The sequence below is a fragment of the Calonectris borealis genome, chromosome 1 (genome assembly GCF_964195595.1).
Source record: "Calonectris borealis chromosome 1, bCalBor7.hap1.2, whole genome shotgun sequence".
Lineage (NCBI taxonomy): Eukaryota > Metazoa > Chordata > Aves > Procellariiformes > Procellariidae > Calonectris > Calonectris borealis.
Genome location: NC_134312.1, coordinates 158,951,932 through 158,964,594, shown reverse-complemented (window position 1 = coordinate 158,964,594; position 12,663 = coordinate 158,951,932). Strand labels below are relative to the sequence as shown.

Below are 12,663 nucleotides of genomic sequence, written 5' to 3'. Positions count from 1 at the left end.
GGCGCGTGGAGCACGTCGCTTCTCTGATTGGCTGCCTCCACCATGGGCCCCGCCAGCTCCGGCGCGAGCGCCAGCCCACCGCGCGGCCGTATTGGTCGGTTCAGCCCCGACGCTCTCGCGCCGCGGGCCACGAGAGGGTGCACCTCCCCGCGGATTGGTGGGGCGGCAGGGCGCATGCGCTTCCCATTGGCCTCGCCCATACCCCCTCTTTTTCCCCTCCTCCCGCCGCCACCGCCGCCGCTGCCGGCCGCGGTCTGGTCTCGCGCGGCCCCGACCCCCCCGCCCCCTCCCGCCATGGCGGCCGCCGCGGAGGAGCCGTTCCCCTTCCACGGCCTCCTGCCCAAGAAGGAGACCGGCGCCGCCGCCTTCCTCGCCCGCTTCCCCGACTTCGACGGGCGGGGGGTGCTGCTGGCTGTGCTGGACACTGGCGTGGACCCGGGGGCGCCGGGCATGCAGGTAACGGGCGGTGGGAAGGAGCCGCCTCCGGCGGCGGCCCTGAGTCACGGTGGCGGGGGGAGCACCCAGGCCCTGCCGGACTGCCCTCGGGGCGTTGTGGCGGGCGGCGGCCGCGCTCACGGGGGGACGGGGACGAGTGCGGGGCCGAGGCCGGGGCGCTCGTCCGGGAGCGGCTGCGGCCCCCGGCGGCCCGCGGTGTCGGGGAGAGCGGGGGAGGCCCCTGAAGAGCTGTTGTGGGGACTTGTTGTTGTTTGTTTGTCTGCTTACAGTTCCCGCTGAGTATCCATTGGAGTGAGCGGGGGCTCAGGTACGGGAGGGCGGAGGAATCCTGTAGACAGGGTCTCCGCACCGGTCACTTCGGGTGTTTGTGTGAGGATCCTCCTTTTAAGCCATTCACAGGCGTTTTATGGTACTTACATCTCTTTGGCTGTCTTCTTTCACTCATTATAAAAGAATACTCTGTGGTTTTTTTAAACCTTAGCATTACTTCAACAGTAGGTAGCTAGAGGCTACAAACAGCCGCTTAGATTTTTTACATAAAAAGTATATTTCTGGCAAAATTTGCATACCTCTCTTTCTGAGTGTATTTTTTGTGCGTTGTATTGCAATAACAATCTGTATCAAATTTGGTTATGCCAGCTTTTTTTGGATCTGCTAGCTTTGTAGCTCAGATCGCACAGTGATTGCCATTATGATCGCGATCTGAGTTTTGTAAATTTCTGTGTATGTGCTTTTAATTTTGCCATTTCTCAGCACTTGCTTATTTCTTTCAACTCTTGCCTCTTAACCTTTCCTTATTGTGTAAGTTTGTATGTGGCCTTTTATGTCACTACTGCTTCCAATTTCTTATCAATGTGTTTTCTCTGAGATGTGGCAAAGCCTTGAGAAATGATTCAGAGGGAGTTGTATGCAACTCACTTGGATACTGCATCCTTTATTTTTTTAACTAAGCAGGGCCTGTGTTGGTTTCTGCCCTTTCTTTGGCACAGGCACAGATTTTACTCTTAAGTGACCTAGTTCAGGGACCTAACCCTGGCAGATCTTTAGTTCAGTGTTCTGAAATGACTTCTTATGGGGTTCAGGTAAGTGAAAGGATGAGTGAAGAGGACAGGTAGGATGGAGGGAGGGACTGTACATCTGTAACTTCGATTGATTTAAGCTGGAATGAAACCGGTACTTTTGGCGTAGTTCTGAAGCTTCACATACGAAAACAAAAAACCTAAATCTCTAGAGTTTATAAATTAGGAGTGGTCAACCAAAAAAAAAAGCATGAGTTTATGGGCAGTAGAGGGAAGCTTTGTTCTGAGATAGGTAACCCAAGGCTCATAAGAGATAATAAGGGATACTTATGAACCCTCATGATCTCACTGTTGACCATACCAGTTTTCTTCAACCTATTTTCTTTATGTGGAGGATGAAATTTCAGGTAGTGAAGTAAAAGATTTGTAGAGAACTTTTTTTGTGTGTCTGGGGGAATTCATCTTGCAAAGGGCGAGATTTTCATGCCCCCGTCTTCTCTGCTGCTGCTTTTTCTTACTGTCAGTCTGTCAGTTCTTGGCCTGGCATGGAGTTAGAACTATGAGAATTGAGTCACTTGCTTAGGGGGAAGAGAAGACGTTGTATATAGCAAGATTAATAGATATTACAACTTTGAGTTCAAGTTAATGTCAATAATGATTACAGGCCAAAATGAGCTACCCTATTTTGCATATAGTGGGGTTTTTGGTCAAAACAAAACAGTTCATGTTTTGCTGCTGCCTAGTGTCTCATTCCTGGGTAGGGTTCCTTTGCTTGTTGGTGGTATTCTTTGGTTTGTAAACACTGATATCATAAATGTATGGCATACGATCACTTGCTGAGGGACAAAAAGATTTTGGGACAGAGTATAACAGGGAAGTACCATTACATTTGTATTCTTCCCTGGACACTTGTTGCTGTAGAGAGAATAGTTACTGGGTTTAACAAACCTTCTTACGTCGATTTCATTTTTCTATTGATTGGCTTGCTTTGCCACACAAAATGTTAATCTAACTTGTACTTACTTTCCTTTTCTTTCTGAATCTTTTGTAGCCAGTGCCCTCTAGGGAACTCTTTTCACCTGGTCTTCCATTGCTTTACACTCCAGCTGTTGATGCCAACTGTAAAGTTCGGTTTGTCTGCTTCATTCATGCTAGTTTTTTTCCCCTCTCAGCCCTCTTGGTAGAATCTGTTTCCTATTGTTATCTGCCGAGCCATGGCTTGTAATTCCTCATTAAGGCATGGTGACCGATGAAATTTTAGGTGGGCAGCTAAGGTATGTGTAATGGAGCGTTGTGGTTATATATGTGTAATCTTTGTTCAACCCCACCCTGTCTTTTCCCTGTTGCTGTTGTCACTTCTTATTATGTTTCACGATAGATAAGTCAGTTCATCTGCTTCTTGCAATTTTGCTTATTTTGTGAAGTGCCTGTTGGAATTATTATTTACTAAAATTAGCTTATACTTTTATGAGATGACCTTTTAGCAGTAGCAGCTACTTTGGTTTGACTTGCTTTTCAGCACTGAGTTAAAAAAAAAAAATTGCTTGAAAATTATTTTATTTGTGATGATGATCAGCTGTCCCGTGACCAAAGTGCTGAAGAACTTGATCATCTCTTGTTGCTGCAGTAGCTGTCAGTTAGAATCAATAACATTGTATGGTCTGGCAAAAACGTGCTCAAATGCATCTGGCTTTGCCTTTTAACTTGGGATTGTCACAGATACTGGTGCTCCTCTACTTCTATTATACTGATCAGCTGCCTGGATTATGCAGATAGATTATTTTTAATGTGCTCAATTTACTAATTTATTTGTTTTACAAAGTCAGAGCTGACATGAAAGTATGTTTTTCAAACTAAAATGTATAAACAACAAAATCATCAGTTATAAACTATTTATTTTTTCAAATGGCTGTAGGCAAACAATGATATTAAAGGTAGGATTGGGGATTATGTTTTAAATACACTATAAAATATTTTTAATTGTATAAAACTTGTTTATTATTTTAATTTTAATGTGAAAGGTACTAAAACGTACCTTCTGTCTGTAATAAATTAATTACTTCAGGATTTTTCTGTTCACACAAGGGAATTGATCAAGTTCACTTGATCTCCCCCCCCCTGCCCTCAGAATAACAAGTCTTGAAAAGGAAAACCCAGTTGAACTCTTGAGTTTCACTGTAGCATTACTACTGGTCGGCAGCATGCCAAACAACGGTTCATGTCAGCAGAAGAAGCCGTATCGGTTACTTGCACTTAATGACCGTGAACCAGTTTGGATCGCTGCCGTTAGAAATTGAACCTTGGACCTTTGCACTTGAAACTCTGAGTTTCTTGTGTCTGACTGAAAGACTCTGATTTGTTGATTCTAATTGTACAAACTCACGTGCGTGTGTGGACCTGCTATTCAGCTGGGAGGCAAAGAGCCGTATAGTGTAGGAGTTGCACATTGTCTTCCTGGCTAGGAAATAACTTTTAAAACTACCCAAGCTCACTACAGCATAAATCTGTGTTCTGGCCACCTGTTGCAGTATAACTTGTCTGCTTCAAACAAGTCACCTTGGATTACATTTTCATTCTTGTTTTCTCGTGCTTTGATCACTGAATAATTCACTTTGATTAGAAGCATATTGAAAAATGTCCGATTCTGATAATCTCAGGTTTGGCTTGTAGTTGCTTTATTATTGGAGCAGCTCTTGACTTTTCTGTGAGTGGAGACTGGCATTTGAAGGCACTAATTATAAGCGCTAGAAAATTACATGGTTTGAGTGCCTACGCACTGTGTTTCCCAAGTAAATTTTCACTACTGTTGTTCAGTAGATGTTTTACCAGGTTAACATGCTTTAACAATTTTCTTAACTGAACATTAATTTCTATGAACAGAGTAACACTGTTGGTTTCTGCAATGGATGGTCTTCCTTAGTGAGCCTCTTCAGAAGCAGTATTTGTTACCTTCTGGGAAATGAAATGAATGTCCTTTTTGTGGTTGCTGTGGGTTTGGGTTTTTTTTTCCCAGCTGTTTAAACCTGTTTTTATTGGGAGGGGCAAGTTGCTTGTTATTTTTCTGTTTGTTTGGGGTTTTCTTTGGGGGGGGGAGTTGTGGTTGTTTTGGTTTGGATTTTTTTTTTTTTTTTTTTTTTTACCATGAGAATTTGAGACCTTGGAAGTATTTATCCTTGTTTGTTGCAGTGTGATAAAAGCTTGACCCTTCTTGTCTTTTTAGCAGCAAGAGAGTGAGTTCTGAAACAGCTTGATTATGTTGTTAACTTCCAGCAGCTGAATTCACAATTCCAGAGCATGATTTGAGCAAAACAGTCTGCCATATGTGTTATGTCTAGCATTAAAATTATTGATAGAGAATAAAGGCAACAATACCAAATATTTAAATGGTAGAAAACAGCAAATGTTGCTGCTTTTTTCACTTTCAATGTAGTTAGTGTATAGAAGATGTTGGGAAGATTATTGATTTCTTTTTTCTTTTTTTTAAATCAATCTTTAATGTAGAACTGTAAAAATAGGTGCATATGGCCAATTCATAGAATCGTGGAATGGTTTGGGTTGAAAGGGACCTTTAAAGGTCATCTAGCCCAACTCCCCTGCCATGGGCAGGGACATCTTCAACTAGATCAGGTTGCTCAGAGCCCCATCCAACCTGACCCTGAATGTTTCCAGGGATGAGGCATCTACCACCTCTCTGGGCAACCTGTTCCAGTGTCTCACCACCCTCGTCGTAAAAAATTTCTTCCTTATATCTAGTTTAAATCTACCCTCTTTTAGTTTAAAACCATTCCTCCTTGTCCTGTCGCAACAGGCCCTGCTAAAAATTCTGTCCCCATCTTTCTTACAAGCCCCTTTAAGTACTGAAAGGCCGCAATAAGGTCTCCTGGGTGCCTTCTTTTCTCCAGGCTGAATAACCCCAACTCTCTCAGCCTTTTTTCCTAGGAGAGGTGATCCATCCTTCTGAATTCATGTTGCCCTTCAAGCAAATACTACTGTATTATTTGCTGAATAAACTCATATCTACCAACAATACCTACTAGATGAAGCATGTTATTACAAGAAAATAACATTTTTGCTAAATATATATTTTTGCTAAATGTTAAAAAAAAAAATCTTCATCATACTCTTGGTAATTGTGTGGAAGGTTCCTCTAGGTGAAAGGAACTTTAGGTTAGTGGTTTCTTTTTTGATGTTGTTTAGTTGCAGGCAACTACTGTAAAGTCCATCAGGGCTAGTTTTCATTTAATTTGAGGAGGCTTTAAATTTATGCTCATAAACTCTTCTTAGCTAGTCAGCTCTCTTTCTCCTCACCCTGGTAAAAATACTGCTTATACAGTATCGGATGTATATAGCCATAGCTCCTAACACTTTAGGTTGATTAAAACATGAAGCAGAATTCTTGAAACAGGAAAAATAAGATGATGGTAACTTGTCTTCCTTTTAGGTTTCAGCTCAGTTAAGAGACTCAAGCTTGTGAGTGCATGTACTTCAGCACCTTTCATTTTGTTATTAGAGTTGTGCACTCATTACTGTAAAATTTGGCCAGAATGGTGGGATGGAAGCAACGCAGCAAATAATTTGAACACAAATAGTAGTTTTTGCAAATGGTTAGGCTTGGTTTTAAATTGAGGCTCCTATGCTTTATTGATACAATGTTTTTACTTGTTTCTCTCCTAAATGCTTTTTAGAAATGAGTTACTGAATTTATATAAACCAGAAAGATGGACACGTTGCTCTTAGTTCATTGAAAATTTAACTCATTTCAAGTTGATTTCATGTCCTTAAGTTAAAGGTTGGGTGCTTAAGAAAGTTAGTTGATATTTTTATTAGCAAAAATGAAAAATTTCCTGGTTTGTATGCTGAAGGGTAATCAACTACATTTTCAATTTTTCTGTGCTTCTATTTTCAGATTACAACTGATGGGAAACCCAAGATAATTGATATAATTGATACCACAGGCAGTGGTGATGTAACTACATGTACCATTGTAGAACCTAAAGATGGGGAAATTACCGGTCTTTCTGGAAGAACTTTAAAGGTGAGTATTTGGTGGTACAGAGACACCACTGGGCATCTTCTTTCTTTCTTTCTTTGTTTAACAACAAATTTAGCACCTGCAGAACTTACTTCCTTTTAACCAGATCATATCCAAAACTAATACTGCATTTGCTGATCTTCATACGGATTGCTTGACATTTCTTTTACTTTTAATATGTCTTTATATTGAATACTCTCTATAGCTGAGTGGGGGCGTGTACAGTTTTGTTGGGGGCTTGATAATCATTTAACTACTCTTTGTTCAAATCAGTATCTGATACAGTTTTGGAAGTTGGCTGAAGAAAACATGCTAACATACTTTAAAAATATCAGACACGGTTCTGTCTTTAAAAGTGCTAGTATTTTCCACATTTGTATAAACTACAAGAGGAATCATGTTAAGCTTGTGGTAAATAGTTCTAGAGGCTAAAAAAATCTGTGAGGACTTAGTTGTAGGCTCACTGCGTTCTCACTATGAATGGAACAGAAATGGTGTAGGGTTTTCAGAAAGGATACGATGAGATCTAGTAGAGGTCTTGGCTACATAGAACTGCTGATATTACTGACGTGTTCTTGATTGGCTGGTTAGATTGATGAGGTTATATGGGGGCATCAAATCTTTGGATCTCCCCATGCTATCAGCTTTCTTCTGAATTTTGCACAGAATATGATTGTAAGGGTGAATCTGTTGCTCTCTTTTGCTGATAGGAATAGTGGATCTGATATACGGAGAGTAAACTGCAGCAAGACATGAAATTAGACATTCGGGTGTTTGTCATGACCTCTAACCATAACACCCCTTCATGCTAGGGTGCTTCTTTTCATTTATAGTGCTATTATTTCCCCAGACCTCTACCCAATAAAGTCACTGTTGGGGATGTATGTTTTAAAAGTAGAGTATCAGGGCAACGGATGCTTAAAGATGTTCAATGGTAGTGTCACATGAATTGATACAGATCCTTTGGAACTGGATCAAAATTGCCATGTCACGGTGTTGAAACTTACTGCAGTAGTTACTGTCATAGAGACAGGGAATTAAATTGGAGATATTTGCAGGTCTGTTCTGCTAAGCTTTCTTACAGTGTTGATTTTTTTTTTTTAATGCCATCAGTTAACCTATTACTGAATATACTTTTCTGTAGATTCCAGCGAACTGGGTGAATCCTTCAGGCAAATATCACATTGGCATAAAAAATGGCTATGATATCTATCCTAAAGCTCTTAAGGAGAGGATTCAGGTAAGGAGTTACATTTTGCTTCTGGTGTATAGTTGTATTTCACCATTCTGATTCTTAAGTTTTTCTAGGAAACTACAGTATGTGATTTGCTAACACACGTAAGCTGCTAGCCAACGCTTGAGAGCTATTCTCTCACTGGTTTTTGTTTAGTTTTGACATGATCCATTTCTTCTGTGATTTTTTTCAGAACAACAGGAGGTGGTCTGGTGGTCCTCCTCGCTGTGGTCCATTGAGGCAAAAAGTCTAGAAATTACTGATACTTTTTTCTGTGTAGCAATTGATGTTTATTTGTAGTATAGTAGTTTGTTTATATATACTATTGAACTTAGCCATTGTGTCTCAAATCAGAATTTTAAAATTATTTTTGTGATCTTCATACTTTGACATATGTAAATTTGTCAATATATTGAGGAACGTGGTTTTCTTTTACAGAAGGAACGCAAGGAAAAGCTCTGGGATCCTGTTCACAGATTGGCTCTAGCAGAGGCCTGTAGGAAACAAGAAGAATTTGATGCTGCTCATAGCTCTCCCTCCCAGGTTTGTATAAGTCTAAATAAATTTGTAAACTTGCTGTTTGCAACAATTTGTGACTGGTTGAGAGGATTAAAATGTTTCATTAGGTGAGTGAAGGAAAGATACTTGTGATTATTTTGACAGATACACTGGTAAGTGTAATTAATCTTCTGATTAATTTAAAAAGTCTGTATATGGATGGTTGTTTGATTTGCTTCGTGTTGTTAACTTTCTAAACTTCTTGTCAAATATGAAAAGGGTATTACATCAAATACTTTGTAGCATATTTTTAGTAAGTTTTATTTTTAATTTAAGATGCTCTTTTTTGAGGCTGTCATCCATTCTTGCTGTGTTCAAAGTTGGAATCTTCTAAACATATCCTTTCTTTTGTAAACTAGGTACTATTTCAATGAAGTACCAGCAATGCCTGAGGTCACTTCTGTATCATTTAACAATCTGTAAAAAATAAGAGGGCTTTAAGTGTTCCAAATTACAGAAATTAGAAATAGTTATACATAATAGGCCAAAAATAAATAGTGCACTGCTGAAGACCATTGAACTTCTAGATGTTTGTGACTCCTGGGATAGTCTTACATTCTTGGTAAAGTAACAGAACAAATGTATAGCTCAGAAAGGAATATAGGATTACCTATCTTGTAATAATTTTAGAAATACTCTAACTATTTTTGTTGCCTTATTAGATAAATAAGCTAATAAAGGAAGAACTTCAAAATCAAGTGGAACTGTTGAATTCTTTTGAGAAAAAGTATAGTGATCCTGGCCCAGTATATGATTGTCTGGTATGGAATGACGGTGAGACCTGGAGGTAAATGCCTAAACTTGTCTAAAATGTCTTGTTCTACCCATAAAACAACAGCTTGCATTGAAGACTGTGTTAACTTTTAAATCTACCCTCTTTATAGAGGTCTTAAATATTATTTGCTTTAAAATAATCCTGTTGTATCACTTGAGTTTCATGACGAAGTTCCGATCCCAAATGAAGATAGGGTAGAATTAATTCTTATTAAAGACAGCATGATACAAAGTGTAAGCTTGTGGGATTTTCCTCTGAGGTAGAGTAAAATTGCTTTGAGTATCTATTGGTGATAGGAGGGGAAAAAAAAAAACCCAAACCAGAAGTCTTTGCACAAAATTCAGGATGTAATATGGCACTTTTCTTGACTGATAATGTGCATCATACAAAACAGCGGGAAAGAGTTCAAATGTTTGTGTGCCAGCACTGAACAGCTAGCTTTAGTAAAATTTCGTCCTTGAAGAAATTGCCTGAATTTCCATATGCTTGCTTTTCAAAGACAGATTTATTTGAATTTGGTAGCATTTGAAAATCAGTTTATTTAGAGATCTTTGTAGTGTCTGAATCTAAGTGTAAACAACCAGGTTTAAAAACATTGACTTAAAGAGGTAAGATACCATAAACACAGAACCAGACTTCTTCAAGTCTTTGTGGTAATCTTTGCTGAGAGAGGGTGGAGATAACGGAAAGTTTACAACAGATGAAAAATTGCGTTTTTTTTGTTTTTGTCAACAGAGCCTGCATAGATACAAGTGAGAGTGGTGACTTGATTAGCTGTACAGTGCTGAGAACTTACAAAGAGGCTCAGGAATATGGATCTTTTGGAACATCTGAGATGTTGAATTATTCTGTGAATATATATGATGATGGAAATCTTCTTTCCATTGTGACAAGTGGAGGTAAATGAAAGTAATCTCAAGAAAATTTTGCTGCTTTTTAGGTATCAAGAGAAGCAACAATTTGTATTGGATCCTGATCCTGGTGCTTGGGATGGTACTTGGCTTAAGGCAGCTGTCTTAATACAGCATTCATTACTATGGCAATCAAGATCAATATTCAGATTTCCTGAACTAAACCTATAATGACAGCTCATTACCAAACTTGCTTGCATTTTTTTCTGAAATATGTCAGATTTGTGTTCATATGCATGTATACATAGAATGTGTATACTTAAGTACTCTTTAAGATGTTCCGGCATCTTAAAGCCTAAAATAGAGAGAACCTTCTTTCAAAGTACCTTTTTTGTTTTGTTTCTTAAATATAGGGTGATGATTGATTTTTAGTTGCTGTCCTTTGTGCTTGTGTAATTTAAGAATCTTAAATAAGACATCCATGAGGAAAAGGGCTATTAATCTTTATTTTGGTTTATCCAAACTTTTTTCTGATGGCAGGTGTCACTATAACTGTAGCTCCAATCACTCTGAACCCATATCTGTGTATTCTTTATATACTCATGTTTTGTTTTGGAAGCATCCTGAGTGGTTAAGGTGGTATGGATGTATTTGGTTTGAAAAATGCTCTTAATTTCTCATGAAACTATCCCATCTCAGTAGAACTACAGAAGCAGTTCTGGTTTCTAAATCGATGGTAATTTTTTTGAGACATATCTTTTTATACTTCTGTGCAGTTTTATTTCTAATTTTTTTCTTAATCTCCACTGAGTCATCTCAGGTATAATTTTCATAACTTTGAGTAGGAAGTGTTGAGCCTTTTAAGTAACTTTTGTTAGTGGAATTATGTTAATACTTCCTTTTTCTCCGCCTGCTGCCTCCTTTCTCCCCTCAAAAAGCTGTTTTATTTTGCAGATTGCTGCTGTTTACAGGCTTTTTTTTTCCTTAGTATAATACGACATTTATTAAATCAAGTGATTTGAACCCTGGGCTCATTTTATAGAATCACAGAATCATTTAGGTTGGAAAAGACTCTTAAGATCAAGTCCAACCGTTAACCTAACACTACCCAGTCCACCACTAAACCATGTCCCTAAGTGCCACATCTACATGTCTTTTAAATACCTCCAGGGATGGTGACTCACTCACTTCCCTGGGCAGCCTGTTCCAAGGCTTGACAATGCTTTCGGTGGAGAAATTTTTCCTAATATCCAATCTAAACCTCCTCTGACAGAATTTGAGGACATTTCCTCTTGTTCTATCACTTGTTGCTTGGGAGAAAAGACCAACACCCACCACGCTACAGCCTCCTTTCAGGTAGTTGTGGAGAGTGATAAGGTCTCCCCTTAGCCTCCTCTTCTCCAGACTAAACAGTTCCAGTTCCCTCAGCCGTTCCTCATAGAACTTGTGCTCCAGACCCTTCACCAGCTTCGTTGCCCTTCTCTGGACATGCTCCAGCACCTCAATGTCCTTCTTGTAGTGAGGGTTCCAAAACTGAACACAGTATTCGAGGTGCGGCCTCACCGGTGCCGAGTACAGGGGCACAATCACCTCCCTACTGCTGCTGGCCACACTCTTTCTGATACAGGCCAGGATGCCATTGGCCGCCTTGGCCACCTGGGCACACTGCTGGCTCATACTCAGTGGCTGTCGATCAGCACCCCCAGGTCCTTTTCCTCCGGGCATCTTTCCAGCCACTCTTCCCCAAGCCTGTAGCGTTGCCTGGGGTTGTTGTGAGCCGAGTGCAGGACCCGGCACTTGGCCTTGTTGAACCTCATACAGTTGGCCTCGGCCCATCGATCCAGCCTGTCCAGGTCCCTCTGCAGAGCCTTCCTACCCTCCAGCAGATCAACACTCCTGCCCAACTTGGTGTCATCTGGTGCACTTGATCCCCTCATCCAGATCATTGATAAAGATACTAAACAGAACTGGCCCCAATACTGAGTCCTGGGGAACACCGCTCGTGACTGGCCGCCAACTGGATTCATACACTTATAGCTCAATAAGTGAAAATTAATTGAACTGTAGTCTATTAAATTGGTATAAATTAAGTTCACTAAACATACAGTGATACAACTTTTCATTTGCTCAGGAGCACACGGAACACACGTGGCTAGTATTGCAGCTGGATACTTTCCAGAAGAACCAGAACGAAACGGTGTGGCTCCTGGAGCTCAGATTCTTGCAATCAAGATTGGCGATACGAGACTAAGTACAATGGAAACTGGCACTGGTCTAATAAGAGCTGTGGGTATTTCACTGAATAAATGATTATTCTCAGCAGTGTGACTTTAATTGTAGAATATTGTGGAACACTTTCTGCTCTACTTGCTTATAGGCTGTGTTTTTATGGTTCTAGAATATTTCCAACACCACCAACAAAAAACCCAACCAAACCCAACCAGGATATATTTTAAAACATATCTTAAGACTAATGTTTTAATATAAAACAAGTCTTCTGTTGCCTAGAGCTCTTACAGGATTCTTCAGACTGAAGAGTTGCAGTGTGTCTGGCTAGCTTGACACATAGGCTAAGTTACTTTTATGTTTATTTAAAGTTCTTTATTCTGTGTTGTGAGTGTATTTTTTTTATAGTTACTTAGATAACTATAGAATGCTTAAATATTTAAATAAATCTAGAATAGAGACGAGTATCTACCCGTGTGGCTGAATTTGTTTTAACTGTTTCTTAAGAGTGA

At 39.9% G+C, this 12,663-nt stretch overlaps 1 protein-coding gene across 4 annotated transcripts in view; it reads left to right on the top strand.

Moving 5' to 3' along the window:
* The first annotated feature begins 230 nt into the window (after positions 1 to 230).
* The window catches only part of TPP2 (tripeptidyl peptidase 2), a 56,274-nt gene continuing 43,841 nt past the window's right edge, over positions 231 to 12,663 (top strand). For 2 of the 4 annotated variants that reach the window (XR_012671033.1, XM_075137741.1), the window contains exons 1-7: positions 231 to 456; positions 6,382 to 6,510; positions 7,652 to 7,747; positions 8,180 to 8,284; positions 8,962 to 9,086; positions 9,810 to 9,973; positions 12,057 to 12,211. Coding sequence is in view for 3 of the 4 variants with exons in the window: in XM_075137741.1 (XP_074993842.1) it covers positions 295 to 456; positions 6,382 to 6,510; positions 7,652 to 7,747; positions 8,180 to 8,284; positions 8,962 to 9,086; positions 9,810 to 9,973; positions 12,057 to 12,211 (936 nt within the window). In the remaining variant the exon portion in view is untranslated. Of the gene's footprint in view, positions 457 to 691; positions 866 to 6,381; positions 6,511 to 7,651; positions 7,748 to 8,179; positions 8,285 to 8,961; positions 9,087 to 9,809; positions 9,974 to 12,056; positions 12,212 to 12,663 lie in introns of those variants that run through there. The other 2 variants (XM_075137731.1, XM_075137751.1) reach the window with 2 other exon arrangements.